Below are 26474 nucleotides of genomic sequence, written 5' to 3' on the forward strand. Positions count from 1 at the left end.
GAGAAAGTACACACAGTTCTACAACTTCAGAGAAACCTTCAGTTTAAGTTCTGTAGTTTCAAACTGGACAGTCAACTATTAAAAGTGTGGGGGCAAGTTGATTGTGCAGTTTTGTTGGGTTTTTTATTGGTGGAAATTCCTACAAAATTTGTAACGATATTGAATCCAGTTGTCTCCTACTAGAACTGGGTAAAAGCCATTTTTGAGTATTCATTTAAATCTACTACATGCTGTCTTGGAATAGCTGAAGTCAAATTGGCTTCAAATCTTTTTTACCTCACAGGATAAGCAGTTTAAAATCTGTACGTAATTTCATGTAATCAGAGGTGCTCTGATTAGATCTGCTAAGAACTTTTGACTCAGGGCTGCCTCACAGTAATTCATTGTCTCTGCCTGCCTGGTCTGACTCCATGTGCCAGAATCCTTTTTCTCTGCAATGGTTTGTCTTTTTTATTGTGCAAGTCAGAAGATGTGGTAAGGCAGTGCTGCTTCTCTCTGTGCCTTTCGCCCGGTTTCCTTTAGAAGTGCTGAATGTTGTCTCATGAATTTTGCACTCTTCACATCTTGGGTGAATTCAGTGCACTACTGAAAATGGAGCAGTTCCACTGAGGTGAGTGTGCTTACTTTGGAGCACAGATGTCTCCTGAAATGTGAACTTCTAACTACAATATGTTAGAAGCTCTATTTCACAGTAGAGGAAACATTTTGAATTCATTAAATGTTACAAATACTTGAAAAGTGTATTTTCTTTGTTAAATCTCAGTATTTCAGAGCTGTTGTCCAGTACAATAGGAAGTCTCTTAAACTTTGGTTATGTTACTGTTGCTTTATGAACCCTTAGAGATTTATAGGCTGTGATAAATGAGAAAGAGTTGCCTGAAGTCCTTGTATATTTCAGGCGATTTTTTATGTGCAGGGTGTAAATCTACACTAGCCGGTATTCAGTACTTTGCTCTTAGCAGAAATTCCTGAACGAGTGAGTGGAAGGTGGCTAAAGGACCCCTCTGTGGCGGAGGCGGGAGCGGTGTGAGCGCAGGCAGGGCAGCGCTGATGGCCCCGAGCTGCCCGGAGGCGGTAGGGGCGGCGGCGCCCGGGCCTGGCCGGGCCGGGCTGGGGCGGGGCCGGGGCGGGGCCGGGCCGCACCTGGCGGCCGCGATGGCCGCGGGGCCGGGGCGGCGCCGCGCCGGGGGCAGAGTCCAGCGCGGGCGGCGGCGGCCGCAGGAGCCCGGGGCCGGCGGGGAAGATGCCGCTGGGGCTGAGGAACAAGAAGAAGGACAAGTCCAAGGAGACCTTCAAGCTGGTGGAGAGCGAGGCGCCGGCCCCGGCCCCCGCGGCGGCCCCGGCGCCGTCGGCCAGCGCGTCGCGGCTGCAGTTCCACACGCAGCTGGCGCACGGCAGCCCCACGGGCCGCGTGGAGGGCTTCGGCAGCGCCCGCGAGCTGTACGCGCGGATCGGAGCGGCCTTCGGCATCCACCCCGCCCAGGTAGGGCCGCGCCGCCGCGGCCGCGTCCCGCCGCGCCTCCGGGGGCGCCAAAGGGCGCCGGGGCTGTTCCCACCGCCCTGCCCCGTGCTCTGTCACGGGCTTGTGGGGACGTGCCTGCTTCACACCGCTTGGGAGAAAAAAAACTGCCTTGGCTATTCCAAATGAGCGTTACCGTGTGGGAAAAGACATAAGTGTGACTGCATTTAACTCTTACATGGTAAAAACAGTGGATCTCTTGACCAAAACTCCAGTGTCACTGTTGCCGGCTGCTGTTTGACACAGCTCTTAGGCACTGCTCCATTCCAGTTAAAAAAGGGACAGCAGATTTATGAGGCTAAATACCCAGAAGGAAGGCATTGGAAGGGGAGGGCATGTGGTATAAATGCCCTGAATCGTACTACATTTTAAAATTTCGGCCGAAAGTGATGTTTGGAAAGCTTTCTGCTTCATGGAGTAATTATTTTTAAAACGCTCACTGTTCGAATGGAGTTAAACTTAAGTCTGTAACAGGATTCCTTTTTAAGCTCTGCTGCCTTTTTGATCTTTTTTTTCTGAGCCATGTTCTAAACATTTGTTTGGATAATGATTCATTTGTGTTTGTAAATGCATTGTTTTCTCTTAGTTAAAAGGTAGTGGCCATATCAAGTTCTTCCTATGTGGTTCTTTGAACCTTAACCTCTGAGTGGCAAGTTGAAACAGAGGGCTAACATTTCATTATGCCTACGTGTGGCTGTACAGCTTTACTTGTTTTCTTCTTTGTAGATGACTTCTTTATAAGTTGTAAAGACTACTACTACTACAGGCTTTGTTCTGAGTTTGCTGTGGCCTGACGTAGCATTTCAAATAGTAAATTGTAAAGGGAAAGTGGCAGTAGCAGTGAATACAGTTTTAATCAGTCACTGTTGCATTAAGTAATTAAGAGGCAAGGCATCAGTGTCCCAGACCTTCCCAGACCTTCTGCTCCTTTGTTTTCTTTTCATCCTGAGCTGCTGTTCCCCTTTTGTTCTGTTCCTTCTCAGTTATACCTTGTATACTCAAGTTCTCATAATCACCAGATTGTCTTCTATTTTAATTTTGTTCCTTTCACTGTTGAACTTTTGGCTCCACTGACTTGAGAAAGAACAACTTTCACAGAGAAATTTAATTTTGTATGAATGGTGCGCTCCTGTTTCTCCTGCTAGATGTATAATCTGACACCCTCAGAGGTTTTAGAGGAAGCACCACATATCATGGGCGTATATTGCCAGCCATGTGCCAGACTGGAGAAGTTTCTTATTTTCCTTTTCTCCCTAATGTTCCATTCCTTTAATTTTTATTTTAATGTGGCTTATTGCTAAAAATGGACGGAGAATTATTGCTGGAGGCACTGAACTTAAAATCTTCTACTCCAGAAATTCAGTTGGCTTTAAGAAAGTTGTATGATGTGAAAATAGTGAACAAAAGTATTTCCTGGTGTAAAGGCGGCATAACAGAGTGAAGAATTCAGACCAGAGAGTCATGCAACAGATTTTTGCATAGAGACAGCATAGATCAGTGAACAGCCAAGAAATGTGAACTTATTAGAATTTATTTTTAATTTTATTATCTATTTAGTAAAACTGCTTTTGGATAGATAGTCTGGGGTAAAGAATGATGCCAGAAGCTACATCTCAGCAAACTGAAGGACGCTCAGGTACTCAAATGCCATTTGTAGGTGTTACCTGTCTAGGAAAGTTTCAGTGACCCAGCTCTGCTGAAGCCTGTGGGCAGCGTGATACCCACACGTGACTGCCTTTGGAAACAGGTCCTGTCACAGAGATCGCCACCCTGGAGTGGCTGAGCTGGAAAATAGTGGGGGGATGGAGGGGAAGAGCTCTGTGTAGAGAGCAGTCAGATGCCTTTTGCAGAAGTGAGTACATTGAATATGGTATGTGAGGTTACCGCAGGGCAGGCAGCAGTATGGATTCTTGGATAAATTCCTGCCTAAGTGTTTTAATGCGATTCTGAATGAGCTGTACTTGTAATCTGTCACTTCTCCTTTTGACTCCACATGGTTACAGCACTTCTTTTCCTCTTTGGATCACACCTCCCGGGACCAGCTGAGTTCAGTTTCTGCTGGAGAATCCATTCCAGGTTCTGCGATTGACTGCCAACAGTGACAGAGAGAAGTTTATATAAAACACAGTATTTGTTGGACTGACACTGACAGAAACTTCTGTGCAGACCTGGATCATGAGTAGGGGAGGATGGGGACAGGATGGGTATGGCTTTAAAGGGGATGTGTTTGCTGGGTATCTATGAAGGAGTGAGACATAACAGACTCTTCCTGAGGCTTTTCCTGTACTTATCCTTTCTTGTAGGTAATTTATATCTCTCTTACCCCTTTTGAGCTGAGGCGTAGGCAGAAGCCTCCCTTTCTGCCTATCTCTCTGACTTTTACCACGTCCAACACTTCTGCTTTTCTCTGTCCAAGGTGACTGTTCTTTCCACAGGGAGGAGGAATGAATATGGCTTCTAGCAATGCATTGCCTGTGTCATTGACACCGAAACTGAAACTGCAGGAAAAAGAAATACCCAAAGAAAAACAAAACAAAACCAAAACAAAACCAAAAATTTCTTTGGGTTTCTTTGGACAAAACCCAAAGAAATTCTTGTTCACTGCTCTTAAATTAGGCAATTCTTAGTATTCGATCTCCTGTTGGTTATTGATCCCTTTGCCTTCGATGCTAATTTGGTCCTCATACTTCAGTTCTCTTATCAGTTTTCTCCCAGACCAGGTATTTCAGGCCAGGGGGTGATGTTGGGGGGTAATGGTCGATAATGTTCTCTTATCTCTTGTGTATCTTCTGGCTACTCCTAATCTGTGAATGTTAAAATTTTAAATCCCTGTGAAGAGTCTCTAAAGAGAAACTTCAATTCCCCTCTGCCTGGGCAAAGGAGAACAAACTCTTGACTAAAGTTATATAAAAAAGTGAGTTTTATCATTTCCAGCATCATTATTATGAGTGTTGTTTGAGGTACATCACATTTTTCTTGACTTTTAACTTGATTACTTCAACAAGCTTTCAACAAGAAAGCACAGAGCTAAAAAAAAAATAGATAGATAGATGCAACTCTTAACTAACAACACAACCCACGCACAGTTACGTGTATGTTTCTATTTGCATAAATAATAGAAATATTCCCTTATTTTTTCTATGGAGGTTGAAGTAGGGAAAATAGTTGGAAAAAGTATTTATGTGTAGCTTTGACCTTTTAGGATTACTACTCTACTCTGACTATTGGGAATGTAGCAGGGAATGTTCCCCGTAAGGGTGAAAGTGCTGAGTGCAGGCTGTATGATAAATAAATGAGCACTGGCTGAAGGACAATGTGGGTCTGTTAAGGCATTTGGTGGTGGTGCTCTCCTGTGAGAGCACATGGTAGGGCTTTAAAGTATTCAGAGTAGCTAATCAGGCACTGAGAACGTGGATATTAAAGTCCAGCTGTAGCAGGGCTATTTCTTGATCAGACGAGAAGGGAATGGTAACCCATAGAGGCTGTGTGGGCTTTTGGTTTGCCTACTTGCAATTTTCCTTTTGATTATTTTGTTTGCTTTGAAAGGTGAAATGTGGTGGGGCTGGTGAACTAAACTTAATGCTCGATTGCTGTGTCTTTCCAGAGCCCTTGGGGTTGGGGTTTCTTTCACAGTGGAAGGAATTTTGCATCACAAGGGTAACTCAGGAGAAGAGACCTTTCTGGCAGCAGTAAGGGCAGAAATGCAGCTCCCTCTTTCTCTTCCATTAGCAGGAGTTCAGCTGCTGAGCTTGTGTGTGGGCTGTAGTTCCACAGGCCTTGCCTCCTCATGCTAAACAGTCGAGTATACCGTGAGGCTGTGCCACATTAAACTTTCATAGAAGCATTTGATTTAAACCTGTTCAATTTAAAGTTTTATGAAAGACTGCTGACAAATAAGCCATTGCTGAATCTTGTGCTTCTGAACAAAACTGTCCTTTTAACAATAAAAAATCTGAAGGGTGTTTTAGAGAAAAGGGTCAGCTTGTGAAATCCTCATCACCAAAATGTTGGAAGTTTTATTGTTAAGCTTATCTGTTGAAACACATTGCTCACAATCACGCCTACGGATTGAATACTTTAAATGAGCAAACTTAACACTCCCTACAAAACACCTCCTCCCAACCCTATGGCAAGAATTGTTTGCTTGCTGTTTCCCTAAGCAGTGCTTAAATGTCACACCCATATTGCCTGTGATGCTTGCTGTGTCTTTTCCAATACTTTGATTGAAAGTATTTGAAATATTAGTATGGAAATAATTGGATGGAAGAACTTACACTGTAATTACTTTTGTACACTGTAATACTTGTGTACAAAAAACAAAAAAGACCAAAACCTACACAAAAAACCCCAACCAAATCCCAAAACAAACAGCAAAACACTGAATGCTTATTTTATAAGCCTTTGTATATGTTGACCAGGCTGAATACCTGACAGTACCAAAAGCTCACTAGAACTTGGAGGAGCTGGTTACTCTTCCTGTTGCTGAAGCTGGTCAAGGCTCCCACATTTTCCTCAGGGAAGATTACGTGAGTAAGATGCCTAGAAAATGCGTTGGTGATTTCTTGATATGATGACATCTACATATATAGGGAAATATGTCAGTGGGTGTAACATCTTGCTCAGAATTAAAATTCCCAGTTCCCTACCTCTTAAACAGAAAGTGATTATGATCTCTGTAAAGTTATCTGAGATTTTTAATACATTTTCAATAGTTTCTGAGTATGTAATCTATCAACCAACTCATTGAGTTCTTCTCAAGGTGTCAGCTCAATATGGAAGATGAGATTACAATTAATGTATAGAACATGCAATAATGTACTGCATATATACTTTATATAACACATAATGTAACTCTCTTTTTTTTAGCTAATACCATTTCTTTATATAACATACTTACATTTCTTTATATAGCCTTGGTTTTGTTGGCTAATGTGGTCACTTCCAGTTGAAAATATGGGTGCAGGGAATAATCTGTTAGTAATCTTACCGGACAAATCTATTTTATAAAGTTGTGCATAAGCCCCTCGTGTCCAGCAACATGGAATTTCCTTCTTCTGAGTGCTGCAGAAGATAACTCTCGGTGAAGGAGGTATCCTAGATACTTTGTGACTGATGTAACAGTTCTGATTTATAAACCTTGCTAAAGTTGGCATGAAATATTCACAGCATTGGTATACTGAGTTAGAGACCATGCCTAGGAAGGTTTAGGGTAAGGACAGAAAAGACTTAACCATGAGAATTGCACTGATTTTTTTTTTTTCTTGTTTCATTTTTGAATAAAGAAATTACTATTAAAAATATGCAAAAGTTTGAGTGAGTAGAACCTGTTGTTTAAGTATTCAAGTATATAATCTGGCATTAGGTACCAATATTAAACTTATGTAAAATCACCATTTTTGAATCAATAGGTCTCAGTTGTGACAAATAAAGCTATGCTATAACTAGTGGATGGTGTAGTGCTATATCTTTCTGGGTAAATACATCTTTAGTACATTACTCTTTGCATATATCTCTTCTGAGAAAAAGCAGTTGTTCACTAAAGAGGATGAAGAATGATTTAAGTTTTATTTTTGACTAGCTGATGCTCTCTCAGCCTTGTGGTTAGCACAGAATTGACTCACAAAAAATTCTGCAGACTTATAGGCTGTAGTAGGAATGCCATCCAGATGAAGATCTATAAAGAGAAACTCTGGATCAAGTTTCTAAATATCACATTTCTGCTCTGTTGCCAATTTTATCTATTCAAAGGTGTGACAGTATTTACTAGATTGTCCGTTTGACAAGGTCAGATGAAGGATGCTAATGTCTAAAATGTAAAGACAGTGCTTGTTATTCATCACAGGAACAATGAACAGAGAACTGAGTTACCATTTTAAACTGGCAAAGTTATGTAGCTTGAGAGAGCTGAAAATGTGTATGTGAACTTAATATCATCTGTTTTAATTTTTTTGTTTTAAAAAAAAGCTTGTCATTAGAGAGTATTATTATAATTATCATTTTTATTATATTCAATTTTCTACTTAACACCAGCTTAATTTCTCTAGGTGTTGCTACATCTAGAGTGTTGTTTAACTGAAAACCTTTGCATTACCCGAGCAAATAAAACTAATGTCTGTTAAGGGTGTGCTGTTACGACTTTCATTGTTAAATAAGGTGTTAGATTGCAGTGGATGTTTGATGGATTAGATGAGATAAGCAAGTAGCCATAGAAGTAAGGCTGTTTGGTGGGGGGGGGGGGGTTGTTTGTTTTATTTTTAAAAACAGCAATTAAACAAGACCTCTATCAAGAAACACACTCTCTCTATTAACTTTCAGTCTTTTAAGATTAAAACCCCCATAGTTACAGAACCTAAGTCCTAGAAAGCTCCAGAAACTTGAATGCTCTCAGTGAAATACATTAGCAAAAGTATCCGCTCTTCATTTGACCTGGAATCAATTTAAACAGGTTGGTGACTTTCATTTCAATTTTTCTGCTTTCATCCAGTGATGCCAGAAGGAAAGAAAAAGGCATGTGTGGTTTTCTGGTGTGGAAAACCTGTGTCTTTGCCTCAGTGAATTAGATTTCAGGGGTTGCCCAAGTTTCTCTTGGAGTGCAGAGTCTCTCTGGTTTGGCTGCTGCCCTGTGCTCTCCGCGCTGCCCAGGAGGAAGCTGGGGTTCCCTTGGCCCTCACTCCTCTCCTGCTGCAGCTTGGAAAGGCTTGGGCACTTGTCCTTACTGTAACTGTGATGGGTGTGCTGGGCTTGGCCAAATTGCTTCCTGCAGCTCCGTGGTGGCCAGAAGCATCTCTGTTCCCAGGCAGTAGAGATGGATTGCTCTCACCCTGCCTATGCCCAGAACAAGAAACCTCCCTGCTGAAGAGCTGGCATAGGTGTAGGGAGGAAAAGGTTTGCCTGATATCCAGTGCTGAAGGGAAATCCCTCAGAAAAGCTGATTTATAAAGAAGCAATTTGAACTTTTTATTAAGCCTTGCTTTTACTGGAACAGGGATGACCCCAGGTCATGCTGGGGAAGGGTAGGAACTAAGCAAGCCCATTGGGGAGAGTGTGCTCTGGGCTAAGAAAGGAACACATGGAGCACTACAAAGCATTTCATGCTCTCTCATGACTCTTTTGTTTTGATAAGCTCTCTTTTTTTTTTTTTTTTCTTCCCATTAAACTGCTTTCAACTAATCAAGTTTTAAAGTAGTCCATAGTGATCTTTGAATCAGGTGGAATTTGAGGTGGGTGAATAACGAGGCAAAAGATGGTGATGGCTCTTCAGTTTGCTTTCTCAGACCTGGTGCAAGCTGTAGGAGCTCAACATGCCTCTCTCAGGGCTGGTGTGCTGAGACAGGCCTTGAGAGGCTGCTCACACAGAGAGGTCCCTTTCCTATGTTCCCTTGCAGCTCTCACCTGCACTTTGAGCTACTGATGTTTTCTGTTGTGTGTGGATGGAGACTATTCCTTCTCCTGGTATAGCTGGAGAAGAAGGGGGATCACTTAAGATATGGACCTGTCACAGGGGCCTGAACTCTGCTCTCTTTTTAGCTTCCTATCAAGCTCATCAAACCTAATACACTGCTAATGTGTTTGCTTTCCTTCTGCACAGATCATGTTTTGCACTTTGAACACTCATAAAGTTGATATGGACAAGCTCTTAGGTGCACAAATTGGCCTTGAAGATTTCATATTTGCCCATGTGAAAGGACAGCGAAAAGAAGTGGAAATTCTTAAAACTGATGATATGCTGGGACTTACCATTACAGACAATGGAACTGGCTGTGCTTTTATAAAGGTAAACTTAATTACCAGTGAAATACTTTGTCCTATAGAAGCTCCTGTTACTATAATAGGTTAATTACTGGTTTCATGATCCTTTACAGCTATAAAATCTTTTATTATCATATATATGGTAAGTAAAGAATAAAGTTGCTTTTCTTTAGGTACATAATTCAAAATTAGTTCAGCTAATCTGTACTGCATGTCATTCAAAATCAGTTCATTTGTTCATTGCTTCTGTAACGTGTATCAGCTTTACAATGAGACCATTGTATCTCCTGAGCTACCCTGAGGTGGTAGGTGTTAGATACTGCTTGCATCTGCCCCCTCCTGTTTTAAATTGATTTTCTGATGTCATTTATTAGATGCTTATAGAACTTCTGTCACTCATGTGATAATGAGATCATGTTCTTTCAGTCTTTGGTATTCCCAGGGCAGAAGCCTTAGTGCTGCAGAAGAGTAGGGGCAAATACAGTGGTTTTTCAGCTTTCCAGTATTGTTGCCTTAGATAGGGTAAATTACAAGGATATGGATTGACACAATTTACCACAATGAGCTTGAGTAGCAGGTATGGGCAGTAACATACTCAGTATATTAATCATAATTGCTTTCCTTCTCCTCTTCTATATTATCTAGAGGCAGTATGTTTTGAGACAAGTAGAGGCTTATTAAATGATGCTGCCCTTCTTGCTAGACTAGGAATTAGGAACCTCAATCACATTTTCTGCCTTTTTGAGATTCTTTGCTCTAATATACTCCAGTTACCCATTATTAGTGAGGCATTAGCAATTATCTTGGATTACTGCTGCCCCAATCGTGGTTCTCAATGTAAACAGAGCTTTTATAGGAGAGGTTATATTTTCTGTTCATTCCTCAGCTACCATGGCTATAAAACAGGACACAGTTTAGAAATCACTTTGTTTGTCTTTGTTGTGGAAAAATGTGACTGAGGTCATGTTTGTGAAAGTCAAGATGCAGTGAAGGTTTCACTAAGCATTTTGGCAAAATCATAGCCTAACTTTTATGTTTATAGACAAAGAACTGTGAATTTCTAGTGGCGGCATCTATGCAGCCCATAACATTCAGTCAAGCTGCTGCTTATGTGGCATTTTAAAAGAAGGCATTGAAGCAGTGCTTCAGTGAGCAGCGTTCACGAGTGCAGCCCTGTGCAGTGACACTCCCTTTGTGCTTGCTTGGTAACAGGCAGAGAGAACAGCCCTCACACAGACTGCTGCACAATTGGAGCACACTGGAAAGCCCTCACAACATTAGCCAGACAGGCTGTAATTTCCAGTAAATTGTGTAAAATTCCTCTGAGCAAATATGTATTATTTTTCCTTGTACTGGTCTAATAATAAGCATTGTAATGAAAATGATGCGGTCTTCATGGGAATGCATCAGTTGTAAGGCTTCTAGTTTTTAAGTTTCTAGGAGCTTACTCTGTTTGTTGTTGTTGCAGATTTAGCTAATGGATCTTATAAATCAGCATAGAAAACACTGATTTATATATATATATGTATATATACACATACATATATACAAAAGTAAAAGCTGCATCTTTTTTTGTTTATATACATATATGTTCCTTAAAAATTTGTAGCTATGTCCCATTCATTCTATGTCCCATTTAGTATTAAAAATTAATACTAAATTTACTGATTGGTGGGTTGTTGAAGGTTGCTATGGGTTGTAGTTACTTTACTGCATTTTGAATAATAGGGAGGTTTCTAGGTTTGATGTGGTAACCCAACCAATTTTAAACTTGACACTGAACTGCAGGTTTTTCTTCCTATTAAATTTAATCTTGTTTTGCCTTACTAAGAACAAAACCTGGTGTCATTCTGCTTTCACAAATTTGTTTTTGGGGTACACAGGCAGGTGGGAAAAAGTATTATGGAGTCAAATTAGCATTCAAAGAACAGCAGTAGAACTTGAAGTATGACTAAGTGGTGTACAAGGAGATATTATCAAATGGAGTAGGCATTGCATAGGAAATATAGATCCTCATAGCTTCTCAATGGACTGTAGAGCTCTTGAAATACAGGCAATTGCATCTTAATTACTTCCACAGTGTAGCTCAACTGTCTTAGTCAGTTAACTTGGAGTGATGATAAAAAGTGACACACATAACAGCCAGTGAATATTATTTCAGCAGTTTTAGTGTTGGGATCCAAGTGCTAAGAAGAGAAGCTAAATGAATATTCAACATGTAGACTAAACATTGATTGAAGCTGGGTGGGACAGGTTTTGAGTCCTGGAAACAGGAACACATTTGGTTTCTGGTGTGTGCAATACCCACATCCACATTCACCACGAGGCTTCTGTTTGGTGCTAGAAAGAGTTAAACTCAGCCTGAAGCATAAAATGATTGCAGTGCACTGTATGCCAGTGAGCACTCTCACACTTCCCACCGACTCTCAGATGGAGGCACATGTGTGGGCTCAGCAAGGCTGGGAGCAGCTCCCGGAGGATTGCACACCAGGCTGGCTGCTACAGTGGGAGGTGGCAGCGTGTTCATCTGCCTTGTCTCACTTTATCTCACACAAAGTTAGCCTGAACCTCGTCAGTCTTTGTTGAAAAGATTGTTATTCAGGAACACGTTAGAATGAAATTTGTATTTGCAAAATAAAAGACATTTTACTATGTCATAGCTTTTCTATTCAATAGCCATATAATAATGGCTTAAGTGATGTATGCTCACAAATATGACAGTGTGTAACAACAATAAACAGAATCACTGAAATTTAAAGTGTGATAAATCATAGAGATATTTTAAAGGTTTTCCCCCATACTTTTAAATTACACTTCGTAAGAACTGTAACTTCTGTTAGGACTTTCAGACTGTTTGTGTTTTCCATGAGATGGCAGTTAAAATATTTTCTTATTCTTTATTATTTCAGAGGCTGTCCTTTAATATACAGCTGTATAGCTTAATGAAGAAAATAGTAGTTTCAGCACTGGGGATGGGTCTTATTAAGACCAACCCTTTACAGTATGTATTTTTTTACTTAGTTATTGGACTAAACTTGAGAAGAGAAAAATTTTGTTCCTATGCTTGTCAAGCTATTAAATAGAAGACCCCCAAAAACTTGAATAAACATTCACATTACTGAAATGTCTGTGATCAGTTTTAAAGCACAAAAATATTAGGTTATTCAGAACTCTTTATTTCTAAAGTGTGGTTGCATTATTTTTTCCCCTGTCTGATTCTATATTCAATGCTTATTAAAATATTTTGTTTGAAAAATAATGCTTTTTAAAATATGTTTTATGATCTTATAGACAAAACACTGCTGCAATAATAAGCTTAGTGATATTGATACTGTTAACTGACGTTCTTGAAACTCAGTGGTGTCACCTCTTAAAAATGATCACCTTTTAAAGAAATGTTTCTAATTCTGGTGGTGTTTTTTTTTTTAACAATAGCGAATCAAAGAAGGCAGCATTATGGACCAAACCAAAACCGTCTGCGTGGGTGATCACATAGAGACCATAAACGGGAAAAATGTGTCAGAGTGTCGGCATTATGAAGTTGCCAAAATGCTAAAAGATCTGGAGAAAGGTCAGAAGTTTAAGCTGGAGTTGGTAGAGCCTTTGAAAGCATTTGGTGAGTGACCTGACTGTCCAACTTGTTCAGTAAAACACTTTGACAGTAAAATCCCATCATTACATTACATTACATTGTGAGTTTGTTTTCAGAATGCAGCCAGCTGTCCACTTGTGGTAACATAACTACTAGAAGAAAGTACATTTAGTTTTTTTCTTTGAAGTGGAAGAGATATGAATGGATTTTCTTCCATCTTGCTTTCTCCAGCATCATCCTGGTGTGGATTACCTCACCTGAGCCTTAGTCAGTCTCTTTTGCCACTACATGATGTTGCAAAATTAGAACAGGAATTGTTTCATAGGTACAGTTTCAAAGCATGGATCGCTTCCCTAATGTCCTGATCCCCAAAACTCCTTTTTTCCTTTATTGATACATAATCCCTGTTGTTCTGTGTACCAGACTTTTGTATTTCTGTACCCTTTACTGGGATCTGTGCTCTCTAATGCAGAAGAAGTGCAGCAAGCACTGTCTGGGGTTCCCCAGAGGACCTCTTTGCAGTCTGCTTGTTCTCCCTCTCCCCCTCCCCAGCCTTTTTGTGGATCTCCAGTCATGCAGCAGGTAACTCAGAATTGGAGGAAAGCAGAATTGCAAAACTCTGTCTTTGCTTGCCACCTGCATGCTATGAGAAGTGCTGCTTAAATAGGAGGAATGCATACCTACTGCTAATTCTTGTATATATTAACTCTATCAATGTAGAAAACAAACAAACAAAAAAGGGAGGTTTTGCTCAGGCAGTCAAAATAGAGACTGAGTTACAATTTTTTTATTATCTCAATTGTTTGGATCCTCTCCCTAAACCATGTAGCATTTTCCTTTAATAAAAACTTCAAAATAATGCTAAATCATAAATTTGTATGAAGCCTTCTGCACACCTGCAATAACAGTCAATTCAATATCACTGTCTTCACTACAGCAGCAAAATTTTTTAATGTTTATTTAAAAAAGAATTTTAATGTGTTAGTAGTTTACAGCTACTGTCATACACCAGTCTTGACACTTGGTGTCAGAATAGTAGCAGAAATTGAAAATGAGAGAAATGCAAAGATTTTCTTTTTTTGCTTTTGGTGCTTCTGTGAAGAATGGGAGTTATGAGTTGATCTCTAATGCTTGTATGTAAGTTGGTACTGCTGTTTAGTAAATGTGTGTGTTATACGTTATGCTAAAGAATTGCATATGTTGTCCATCACAGTTAGTAATGCAGCAATGCCTCTTTTTATTATGGGCCTATAATTTGTGTCCAATGCTAGAAGTGTTACACGGTCTGTTTGTAAAGAGCAGGGTAAATCAGCATTTGATTGATGAGTTCAGCCATAATTTAATATTTTTACTTTAGCTGGGTGGCTAAGATACCTTTTAGTCTGCCTGTGATGTAGAGGAGGAAATGCACTAATTTCATGGCAATACCTTTTCTCTGTCATTGATTTAAGAGGCAACCAGAGCTTTGTGGACAGATTTTTGGAAGATGCACGTTATTTTTTTACTTTACAGAAATTAACTTGCAAGTTGCAGTGCTCAGTAGGTTGAAACGTCCTGCCTTTAGGCAGGTACAGTTAGGCTTCAGGCAAAAAGATAATGCTTTAGCTGCAGCTTAAGCACTAAGAATAGCCCCAAAGGAGACGTCAGACAAGATCCAGATCCTGCTCGACAAGTAGGTGCTGAATTCCTGTTAATTTCAACAGAATTTGGTGAGGGTACAGAAATAAGAGACAAACCTCTGTGTGAAATTATTTTTATTTTTCTTCCTCTCAGTGGAATGTGAAATAAGAATAATTTACTGGTTGGACATCCTTCCATCATGTACACACAGGCTGTCTTAGCTCCCCTAGGCAAGGCTTGTAGCACAGAACTAAAGATTTGTACCAGACACAAGCGTCTGTGAATCGTGAAAAATGAATAGAAAAAAGTAAAGGCAGCATAACACAAACTCTGCATTTTAATGATGTGAACTTGAAAAATAGTTTCTGTGATAGCCAGAGTGTTTTGGTCTGAAGTACTGCAAATGAAGGTTATGTCAAATCATGAGTTCTAAGGTGATAATGGTGACAGAGTTTGAAAAATATGGGGTTTTTTATCAGGAATGACTTTTTGAAACAAGTTTAGCAGAAATGATGACAATCTTAAGGATGTTTTAAACTGTCCTTGAAGCAATAAAAGGATAAAGAAAAAGTGTTGATCCTAAGGATATATAAAAGAGACTTTGACATACCTATTTGTATCATGAAAGCTAATAAAATTTACTTTTCAAGGATACTGTTCAGCATAATAACCACTTATGCAAGAATGATGAGCTGAAATCTATCTGAGCAAAATTAATATAATGTGTTAAAGTATTGCCTTCAAGAAGAGCTTATTAGAAAGGCTTGCTATTAAGAGGAGGAATAATCTGTTAGAGAAAACAGGACAAATAAAAGCAGTTCTGCAGAATTGTCTCCTCTCTTCTAGCACTTTCCAGATTCACTATGTAACTCCCATGTCAGTAAGTAAACTAAAGCCTTGCCACTCTTGAATGTAAAATTGCATCCTGGAACAAGAAACCCAAATCTTAAATGATTCCGTACTCCATCTGCTAACTGGGGTGCCCTTACCCAGGATGAAACAAGAAAGGCTGAATTCAGGTAAAGGAAACTTCGTGTAAACCAGATACTCTTTGTAGAGATTTATCAGCTCTGAAATAATTTTGGTGAAACTAGTGGAAAACCTCCCGCAGATCTGCTTAAGGCCACTTCACCTCTGTGAGTGCTGATAAGCAGATTGTTAGCTCAGCTCGGTGTGGCTCATCATCACCTGCTTAGCAGGAGTGTTTGCACCATTGCATCAGTGATGGATAGAAATGTTGCAATGCTAAACCTGCTATGTGTTCTGTCTGTAAAGACCCGAAGGCATCAGCAGTTGGCCGTTGACTTCAGCTGTTATCTAATTTAAAGGTATAAATACCTTTAATATAAATTCTCTGTAGAAGAGGGAAATAAAATTACACAAAGTACATATATGAAATGAATGCCATAGGCCTGCTTAGATATATTGGTCAATTGTTCTAGCCTCAGTGCAGTAGAGCAGATATTACAATTTGAAGACAAGAAATTGTCAGCAAACCTATACTTAGAATAGTTAATTTATGAATAGATTTTTACATAGTTGAGATCTCGATTAGACTAAATGTGAAGATACTGTAATAACCAAAACACATACCCCATATTCTGTTGTACCGTATATGTAGTTTTGTTTGGTATTTTATTCTTGTTGGATTTGTTTTGTCTTTAGAAAAGCTGGAACCAAGATCCAAAGGCAGAACTCTGTCAGAGGCTAAAATCTCCAAAGGGAGAGAAACACTTCGCCTGAGAGCCAAAGGCCCTGCTACTGTGGAGGAAATGGTATGGTGGGGTATATGCCCTTCCGTAGTTTAATCACCCAGCTTCTGATTTATTCTTCTCCAAGGCTGATAAGTTGCAAGGAAAAATTGGATGTTACAAAGCTTGTGGGACTGAAGAGAACAACTAAAGTTGACGACTAGCAGGGATAGGATGGGGCTGAAGAACATGGAAGCAAAGAACCTAGATTTAGATGTCATGGACTACCTGGATGAATTTAGATTAGACCAAGGGGTGCTGAAAAAAGGGGAGAGGGGAAAAAAAAGAGCTGGGATGGTTGTGATGAATTTGTTCCATTTCTGACACTGAAGTGTATGGGGTTGGTGTAAGGGCTGTTGTTAGGAGAGGCTAATTAGATACATTGACTTGAATTTGTGCAAAGCCAAGACTAGACTTTGGTGAATAAATACCATTTATTCTGGGCTCTTCTAAAGCTGATGAGGATTTGATGGAGATCTGTATTGTCAGGAGATATAAGGCTCCTGTTCAGTTTGAGTGCATGAGCTGTGTGGCTTGATATTAGGAGGAAATCTCATGTTTGTGAGAAGAGGGAAAGAGAGTGGAATAGTGTGTTTTATCTGTAGATTTTGTAAGTCTAGGTTGCCAAATGGGAGTAAGAATAATCACTGGCACATTGCTGGTTATTTTGAAATTTGCATTGACATAATCATACTTTTGCTCTTCTCTCCCTCTATTCCAACAAAGCCAACTGAAGTTGAAGAAAAAGCAATTAAAAAAGTGGATGAGCTTCTTGAAACATACATGGGCATAAGAGATATTGAATTAGGTGAGTTTTCAGTAGATATATTACTACAAGAGTAAATAATTTCTCATTTTCCGTAGTCTAACATTTATTGAGTACTGTAGTCTCTGGATGTAAGTGAAGCAAAATTTGTCCAGCCTTCAGTCTCAAAAACTTGCCTATATTTCTACAAATGTGTTTTTGTGGTAAAAGAATCACCCTCCCACTTCAATCCTTATGATGTAATTACTCAATCAATCCTCTGTTCTTTCTGCACATTACCTATACACTGTTGCATGAATTTTTTAGTTGTTTGCTATAACTGTCACCACTGTATTCTTTCTGGCATATATTTTCTAGTGGATCTTGTGTGTGCCATGGTTAAGAAGTCTTAAGGCTAAGTATGTTTATTTGCTTTTTTTGCCCCTTGGCATAGACCCATCAAAGTTGATTGCTAAGGTTTGAACCTGAGATCTTCATCAGTGAACAAGCAACTATTTAGCAAGGCAACTGACAGAATAATTACACAAATTTATCAAAATCTCTAAAACCTGTGTTGTGATGAGCATGAGAAAACTTACAGAAGTTATAAGAAAACTTACTAGTTATAAGAATCATTGATTTATAATGAAAGAAACTACATAACCCCAGTGTCATAAGTGCCTTAAAGATGCACCAAACTTGTCCTTGCAGCTGTTGCTTTTCTTTGTTATTCTGACAACAATTAAATAGGAATTTCTGTTTGTGTGGTAGGAAGTTGCAGTCTAGCTGTTGTAGACTGCTGTGGCTGGTGTAATCCTCCTAGGATCTTGTGGAACTGCTGGTACTGAGAGAAAGAGGAAGGTATTCATTATTATGGTAATATCTTAAAAGAACCAGCCAAGAAAAAGGAGAGAATAGGCTAAATGGAAAGTGATCTTGAAAAGAAACCTTTCATGAGAGAGAAAGGAAAAAGGCAAAGCAGAAGAGAAAGTGGGTCTGGCAGGAAGCTCCAGAGGGCTGGAGGGGCAGCAGTTAACACAGAGGAATGAAAACAAAAGGTGGTTATCTCAATAGCCAAAAGGCCTTTGTTGGGTGCTCCTACCAGCAAGCATCTGTTTGGCAGATTCCACTAGTTTTCTCACAGGAAAAAATGTAGGTAAAACAGTATTTTTCCTTCAGTCTAAGGTAGAAGAAAGGCTTCCTGGCATAGAAGAGAGGACAGAGCTGCCCAAAACTTGAGTTCTGTTTTGTAGCTTGTATCTAAACTTTCAGATTCCCAGGAATCTAGAAGTTCTCAACGTTTCTGTTCCCAGCAACTCTAATACGGGATGCTGCTGCCGTGCAATACACTCCTGGGAGGCCTGTGTGCTGCTGAGCCATGTTTAGGTTAGGGAGGATTCCATGCCCCATCTCATTCCTGCAACCTCTGTGCCTCAGTCTGGCTCAGGCTTCAAAGCTCTGAGTCCCCTGCCAGCTGTCCCTCTGGGAGCTGTTTTAGTCCTGCAGCTGTTGCAGTCCTGGCTCAGGCAGGGCTTCTGGAAGCTCCTGTCCTTGCAGGTTACTTCCAAGGTCCCCAGGCTCCTTGCCCTACAGGAATAAGTAGCTGTGGGTGCTCTGCTTCTGGTGTCCATGGGAACAGACCTATGGGAACTGGTGTTTCCTGTATTTTTGGTTCTCAGTACTGTAAACAGGATGGCTTTTGCACAGTAGACTGAGAAGTTCAGCTTTCAACACTTGGTTGAGTTAGTAGCTAAGCACCTGGTAGAGTTTCCCCATGAATTCCTTGATATTTTTTTTCCCCTCAAAAAGATCGAATGCCCTTCATCTTTCAGTATGTAGTTTGGAAACTTAAAAAAAAAAAAAAAAGCCTTAAAAGAATACTCAAAGAAGGAAGAGGTCTTTGTTCATAGAGAGGCTCTTTTCTTCCCTGCTGGGTGATTGTTTTGTCCCTCACCTCTTCTTTTCCTCCCCAAAAGGAAGTGAAACTAAGAGAAGCTGTCAGAAATCAAAGACTACAGGGTTCATGTAGCTTTAGTTTGCACCTTTGAAGCCATATCCTGATGTTCAAATCTAAGAGTCAACAGCCAGTGTTGATGACTCAAACCCCCCAACTTTACCATTTTAAAACAATTAAACAGCTCTAGGATTTTTTAGGAAAGGAGAGCTAATCACCTGTCACAAATCTGTTCAATTAACACATGTCAGTTTTTCACATACTGGATGTGATCAGTCACCCATGAAAATGAAATATGAGGAAAAGATTCATTCAGAGAATGCCAATCACCACTTAGCTCGAAATTTCACTCATTACTCAAGCCAGATTAGTTGAAAATGCAAGTCATCACAATGTGCAGCTGACAAGTGATTAAGATCTCAATCATTGCTCACTTCCATGCACTTCTGTTTGTCAGAATCTTTGGATGTCGGTTAATGTTACTCTTTCATCTCCATTAAAGTGACACTTCCATGGTGTGACTGAATTCTGAAACAGTGCCCCAGTTTTAAGACATAAGTTAGAAAGAAAGGAGAGAAAAACTAATGTTACAGAATTAACAGACAGAATTAAAGGTGAGATAAAGCCCTTAATTTTTGCATGGTTAAGTATCTTGACAGTTTCAAGAACGGCTGACTAAATCTACTCACAAATCCCTAGGCTGGGCCAAAATACTTGGAAATTGTTAAAGAAAATGCATGCACTTTTTTTCTGGCACAGTTTTTTATTTTTATTTGCAGAGATCGAAATGCTATTGAGATTTACATACCTGCATTTGGATGCATTTTTACTTTTTTACTTCCTTACTCTTTTGTACTGAAAACTCTGTGTAACCCAGAGAAGGGACAGTTAGCTCTGGAAATGTATTCTTCAGCCATTTTATGGGCTATTAGAAATTGGGCCAAGGCTTGACTTCAGCATTCTTTAAAACATAAATACACAGCTGAGAGATAACTCAGGTTATTGTAAATTCTATGAGTGCTTTCTGGTAAAGGAATTTGAGCAGTTGATTAATAGGAGCTACTCAGGAAACAGTGCTAGTTAAAAATACTGGCATTTATTTTTTTTAAATCAATAAGACTTGAATTTTTATGGACTGTATTTAATCCCAAAAATTCCGGGTGGGAGGAAGCCTGGATCTAACCCCAGAATGCTACTGATTGTAAACAATGGCAAAAGGGCTTCCTGTCCACATTTTTTCCAGCATCTTTTAGTTTCATCCACCAGTGTTTTGTTCTCCTTTGTTCTGTTTTTCTGCTTTTGGATGATTGTTTCCTTTCTGTTGCTCTCTATAGTATTATCAGACATGAGGTATCACAATGTCATTAGGGTTGGAAAAGAGCTCCAGTATCACCGAGTCCAGCCCTTGACCAAACACCACCATGCCAACTAAACATGGATTAAGTGTCACACCCAGTCATTTCTTGAGTGCTTCCAGCTGTGGTGACTCCACCACTTCCCTGTGCAGCCCATTCAGTGCTTAACCACCCTTTCAGTAAAGAAATTTTTCCTGATGTCCAACCTGGACATCCCATGGTGCAGTCATGGGCTGCCAGCTTCTCTGGGTGAAAGGTGTGGGGAACAGTGTCCAAGGCTTTACTGAAGTCCAGGTAGGCACATCCACGGCCTTTCCCTCATCCTGTGGATGGGTCATCTGGTCATAAAAGGAGATCAGGTTGGTCAGGCAGGACCTGCCTTTCCTAAACCCATGCTGGCTGGCCTGACCCCCTGTTTGTCCTGTCCATGCTATGTCATCGCACACAAGATAGTCTGTTTCATAACCTTCCATCTCTGAGACCAGGCTGAAATATCCTTGCATATTCTGTCTTCTGTTAAAAAAATTTGAAATGTACTTCTCCATTTTTGACTTCATTTTTCAAACTTACCATCTAGTCAAAATATCTTAACAAGTTTAAACCTTTTTTGTTACCCAAGCTTTTTCTCTTGGCTTGCAAATCCAACCCATCAATATTCAATACATGTTTTTATCTCTAAATGTTTTAACTGAAATGATATTCTCCCTGAATCTGTTGTTTTCTTCTTCTGTCACAAGACTCCCTTTTCTAAAGGATTTTATTGCATACATCCAGGGGTATATTGTTTATGGCTGTTCATTTACTCTGAAATAATAATGGGAGTTTTTTGATAAAAGGAAGGGCAGCAAGTCCAGTTAAACAAAAAAAGCTTCAAGAAGAATTAGTACTTAAGAAAAAGGAATAATAAGAAATATTTTAAATAGTTATTGAGTACCAGATCTGACAATGTTCAACATGAAACTTAAGCCAAGTAATGTTAAATATCTGAAACTGCAATAACAGGCTTCATTTTCTGCTTTAGAGTGACAGGACAGAACAGTAATATTTGTTACCTTTTAATGAAGGCAAAACTTCTAATAGCATTACAGCTAAATAAATATTGAGGCTTCTGTCAGGACTTCTGAAAAAAAGCTTTTTCAGAAGTTACAGTATAGGATATAAGTAGCAAAACCACTATGTAAGGTAGATAATAAGAATGGCAGGCAGAAGGTAGCTTCTATGGCTTGTGCCACATGTGTCTATTAAAGGTGAAAATAAGGATTTTGTGAAAGATCTTTGAGGTTATTTTAAAGGAACTATATTTGAAAAGCCAGCATATTACTTTGTTCATATTCTGGGAAGCTTGACATCAACTTCTCAGTTAAAGTTGATGAGACATGTAATTCCTTTCACCACTTTTAAGATTGCTGAACTTTTCACATTTTATGTAAAAATTAATCAGACATTAACATTGCCTGAAGTGAACTGAAAAAAAGGAAAATCTGAAAACAATTGAGGCTCTTCTGACTGTGGAAAAATATTCTATTGGAATAAAATTCCTGTAATCACTTATTGTGCAGCTCTTACAAGAAGCAGTGGGGAGAAGGGAGGGGAGTGGAGACCATTTGGCACGAATCTGTCACCCTCTGAGAACCAGCAAAGTTTTCCTCAGGCTGGCAAGTATCTGCTGAATGCCTTGGCAGTCAGTAGGCTTTGATTTGCCCTGGCAGTTCTGCATCAATTCCGCAAAATGTCACGGTGCGAGCGGGCGCAGCTCTGCCGCCCTGGGAACGCCGTCCCGCGGCTGTGGCGGCTGCCGGAGGGAAACGGGGCTGGGCTGTGGCCCGGCTCTGAAGCTGGCCGGGCTCTGAAGCTGGCCGGGCACTGAAGCTGGCCCGGCTCTGAAGCTGGCCCGGCTCTGAAGCTGGCCCGGCTCTGAAGCTGGCCCGGCGCTGAAGGTTGCCCGGCTCTGAAGCTGGCCCGGCGCTGAAGCTGCCCCGCACGAAGGCAGTGCAGCGGGGCTCGCTGCTTCGGCAGGGCGCGGGCAGCGCTGGAGGTCAGCGCCGCGCTGCCGGAGCGCCCCGGGCCTCCGGGGATGCTGGCTCCCTGCAGCAGCTGGGGCTGGGAATGCCAGGGTGCATTCGGTAAATATACTGCATGAAATGTGCCCTGCAGTGCTGATCAGACTTACTCAGTAGAGATGAAAATGGTTTCTTTTGAGGCTGCTTTAGCACGGCGATGGTCTGATGCTTGCTTGACTGGGCTGAAAGTTGATCCGCGAAGTTTCTAGTGGATTTTGTTTTTAAGTTTCGTAAATCTATAATAAATCAGTTTTTTTAGGGTCTGTTTAGTTATTTGGAAGGTCAGTCTTTAAAGAAAGGTGTGTTTGAAGTTGTACTTTCTGTTAACAACAGTTTATTATGTGCAATTCTGAAGCTTCAGCCAGGGCAGCTGGACTGTGATATAATGCCTTGTTGTCTTGTTTTATTGCTACTGTCTGTGTCATATGGTTCTTCCATATTTCTTGGCCAATTTATCTTAAAAATGGCTACATTCCTGCTCCCACCCTGCTTGAACACTTGTCTAGATCCTTACTCTTGTGATGGTGGCTTTTTCTAAATATCTGGTGTAACAATCTCTTGATGTGTTTGCTCTGACTCCACCTTGCACAGCTCTTTTCTCTCCACCCTTCTCCCAGTGTCTATAAAAAGTAAGTTCACATCTTGCTTCATATCCAGAAATCGGTGAAGTTTCAATTATACCCTTTATCTCCAGGCTTGCTTCCCTGTAAGTACTTTCTTGTGCCACATTGTCAGGGAGTATAGAGTGGTGTTGATAGAACAAATCCTTGTGTTCCACTTACCAGATACAAGAGTCCCCTCTTTAATGCCCATTTCCCATCCAGATTTGTCTGAATCAGAGTCCTGGGAACTTCACAGGGGACCCAGAGAGAATCAGTGCAACAGGGATAGGGTTTTTCTTCTGGCCTTGAGGGTCCTTGAGGACCACTAGTGGTGCCTGGGAAGCTGGGGTACACTTGAACTGTCTCCATCACAGCAGTTTATTTGTCAAGATTTTACATACATTTTCCTTGGACAGCTTTGTGTAGTTTTGACACATTGTGATTGTGTTTGGAGCCTCATAGCTGAACACAATCAAAACCAAAACATCGAGTTTCCTCATAATTACAGTTGTTGACGTTTACAATGTAGAGTATGGCTCAAGCTTGCTTACAGCTTGTTACATGTTTGCACAACAAGAAGTATTGTTTGCCAGAAGCTCATAACTGTCAATAAAGTTGAGCTGAGTTTTAGGTCAACAAAATAAAATTAATTAAATTTAGTAAAACTTCAGAGCAGGGAATTTTTATTTTTATTTTTATCAGAGAGATTTTGCCATGTTGATTCAATACAGTGTATGTGGTAGATGGCAGACTATCCCAGTAAAGATGTTTTTCTGTGGCTTCAAAACTTCCTTCAGTTTCTCAGGCACTATATTATGTGTTTTACATTTGGACATTTGTCTAAGAAAAGGCTAGAAGCTATCAAATCCTTCACTTTGACACTTGAATTTGATATGCTCGTGAAGAAAGTGGCGAGTATTCGATGTTTAACAAAAGATGGAGGACACCTAGCAGTTTAAAGCAGGGGTGTGAAGTGATCACAAAATGAAGCAGACTTTGATGTTTCATCTATTGTACTATACCATCATTTTCCTGTGAAGATACTGTGCAGCAGAGATACAGCTCAGAACATAAACTGTATTCAGCAGTGGTGTTTGTGCTGGATGTGTCTGACCTCATTCTGCCCTCAAACCATAGTAACTTGCTGCCTGTGGTTCTCTGGGCCCAGCTTAACCAGGAGAAATTTCTGTGCTGACTCTTTTCACCCTTCATGGAAGTGCAGGTGTCATGATCAAGAGAGGTTTTCATTTGCTCTAATATCCATGGGTTGTCAGCATCCAGTGTTTGGGATAGACTTCTGCGTTTTCCTAGGGTCCAAGAAACTGCAGTGGCAAAAGTGAGGGATGAGCACAGCTACTAAGGAGTCAGTCCTAAGCTGCAGCCCCAGTGCAGCCATTTCAAAAGTATGCTCTGGCACTTGATAAATTCCGATACTTTTGTGGTAAATAAGAGAAAATGCTGGACAGTGTGAGTATACAAGATACCACAGTTTAACTCCATTGTATCACTTCTCTGCTTTCATTCTCCTGCATAGCGAAATGTTCCTGGTGTTTGGTGGCTCCAGTTTCTTGTGCACAGCAGCAAAGCCTTTCTCTTCCTTCTGCTCAATTTGACCCACTTGGCTAAGATTTTCAGAAATAACTTTTTCACTTTCTAGAGGCATAAGCATGACATTTAAGTACATAATCTCCTGTTGAATACTAAATTCACCTGGTGGACTTTGCATCTCCCTAAGCTGACCTCACCAGCTGTTGAAAATAGACATCCCAAAGCTATCTTGGGCCTTACGTATTAGCTGCCACTTTCATGATAATTACATTCTTTTGTTTTGTTGCTTTTTAGCTGCAACAATTGTGGAAGCTGGAAGAGACAAGAAAAACCCGGATGAATTTGCAGTGGCATTGGATGAAACTCTTGGAGACTTTGCATTTCCAGATGAGTTTGTATTTGATGTATGGGGAGCAATAGGTGATGCTAAGCAAGGACGACTGGAATGAGAACTGTGCAGTTTATCAACCCCTGTTTGGAAATACAAAATGATTTGCAAATACATCACAATGTTAATAATTTTACTGATGTGAATTCAGAGTGCTCTGCACAAGTATTCTGACCTGAGATTTTCCTTTGCAAAGGAAGGTTTCTAATACAAATTAAGGTAAACCCAAACTTTTGACAACTGCAAATAAAAACATTTAATTTACATATAGAAATCACTGTGAGGAGAGTGTCAAGGTGATATATTTATACAGAAATTTTATGAAAATTAGGTAGTTTTTATTGTACATACACTTTGATACCAATAGTCTGAAAAGTGTTAGACATATGCAACAAAGAGTTTGGATTATTTTATCTCTTTAGAGAGGTTTATAAAGTTGTTGAGAAACTACCTAGCTTCATGCTGCAGTTCCCTGGTTTTCTGCTGTTCCTGTGTATTAACCTAAAGCCTTATGTTTTCTTACAGTTTGGCCTGGACATTGTTTTTACTGTAGGCAAAGCTGGGAAGAAGCTACCTTGTTTCTTTAGAACCCAAATTCAAGGAAAAATTTCCTCTGAAACATGTAATCTAAGATCTTTGGATGAGAAAGGCTTGCCTGCATTTGAGTCATAATATGCTCTGTCTGGGTTATTATAAGTAGAGTTGAAATGCTTAAACCAGGAAGCTGCTGCTTTATTCAGATGCCATAATATTGCAATAGGAACTGCATAGAAAGAAATAAATGTTAATTTTGATTAATATTAATGCATTTAAATAATATCTGGAGACTGCACTGGAGACTACAGTGTTATCACTAAGTGCTTAATTTTTAACTTAGCATATGCTAAATGATTTCTTGAGATCCCATGGAGTTCCCCTCTTGTCTGTGGGTTTTTTCAACATTGCAACACAAGAGAGATATTGAAGGTGTTCAAACCCAAAAGATGTTATTGTGAAGTCACAAAGAATTGTAGTTTGGATGACAATGCATGCCTAGACCCTGAAAAATATGTTAAACTAATCTTAGATGTTAGGTTTTCCAGTTATATTGTACATAAATCTTTATTTTGACTACTAATTTTTTACTTATAAATCTGAGATTATTGCAAATGAAATTGAATGAGAATGTGGGTTCTGACCTGGGAAGGTGTCATAGCTTTTTAGTATTTTTATATTTGCATAAGAATATAAAGTAATAATTACTACCAAAGTTTTTTTCTAAATCGCTACCTGAAGAAAATGTCTTTCACTGAATTGCAGAGATCTCTTTAAAATAAAGATTATGCCAATAACTTTACATGTTCTATGTCAGTGTTTGTTTTGGTTTTTTTTTTGGTCTAAAACCATGACACTTTGAAGTATCATTGAGAGAACAGGTTCTTGTTCTCATTACTAGGTTCTTGAGGAAGGATTCTAAACTCCACTTCAGCAAATTTAGCTAAAACTTGAAAATAAAATTGAGGAAACTCTAAGGAGGTGGTAAAATTTTGTACATCCTATTGCTCATTTGGACCCTTAAGGTTGTATTACTTTGTGAAAGGAGTTTGAGCAT

At 39.9% G+C, this 26474-nt stretch overlaps 1 protein-coding gene across 2 annotated transcripts; it reads left to right on the plus strand.

Moving 5' to 3' along the window:
• Positions 1-1128: 1128 nt before the first annotated feature.
• Positions 1129-26217, plus strand: GIPC2 (GIPC PDZ domain containing family member 2). 2 transcript variants are annotated; one of them, XM_038144678.1, is made up of 6 exons: positions 1129-1483; positions 9108-9293; positions 12704-12884; positions 16146-16255; positions 16958-17039; positions 24790-26217. In XM_038144678.1, exons 1-6 carry the CDS (start codon positions 1244-1246, stop codon positions 24942-24944), a joined length of 954 nt encoding a protein of 317 aa, XP_038000606.1. In that variant the 5' UTR covers positions 1129-1243; the 3' UTR covers positions 24945-26217. The 2 variants fall into 2 exon arrangements, with proteins under 2 accessions (XP_038000606.1, XP_038000607.1); XM_038144679.1 differs by lacking the exon at positions 1129-1483 and adding an exon at positions 1575-1978.
• The last annotated feature ends 257 nt before the right edge of the window (positions 26218-26474 follow it).

This window comes from Motacilla alba, chromosome 8, assembly GCF_015832195.1.
Source record: "Motacilla alba alba isolate MOTALB_02 chromosome 8, Motacilla_alba_V1.0_pri, whole genome shotgun sequence".
Classification (NCBI taxonomy): Eukaryota; Metazoa; Chordata; class Aves; order Passeriformes; family Motacillidae; genus Motacilla; species Motacilla alba.

What these genes read in the sequence shown, in the direction of transcription:
- GIPC2 (XM_038144678.1), top strand. Translation starts at nt 1,244, where the DNA reads ATGCCGCTGGGGCTGAGGAACAAGAAGAAGGACAAGTCCAAGGAGACC. An exon ending in AGAGCCTTTGAAAGCATTTG is followed by an intron (nt 12,885 to 16,145) that starts GTGAGTGACCTG and finishes TTTTGTCTTTAG; the next exon opens with AAAAGCTGGAACCAAGATCC. An exon ending in CTGCTACTGTGGAGGAAATG is followed by an intron (nt 16,256 to 16,957) that starts GTATGGTGGGGT and finishes ATTCCAACAAAG; the next exon opens with CCAACTGAAGTTGAAGAAAA.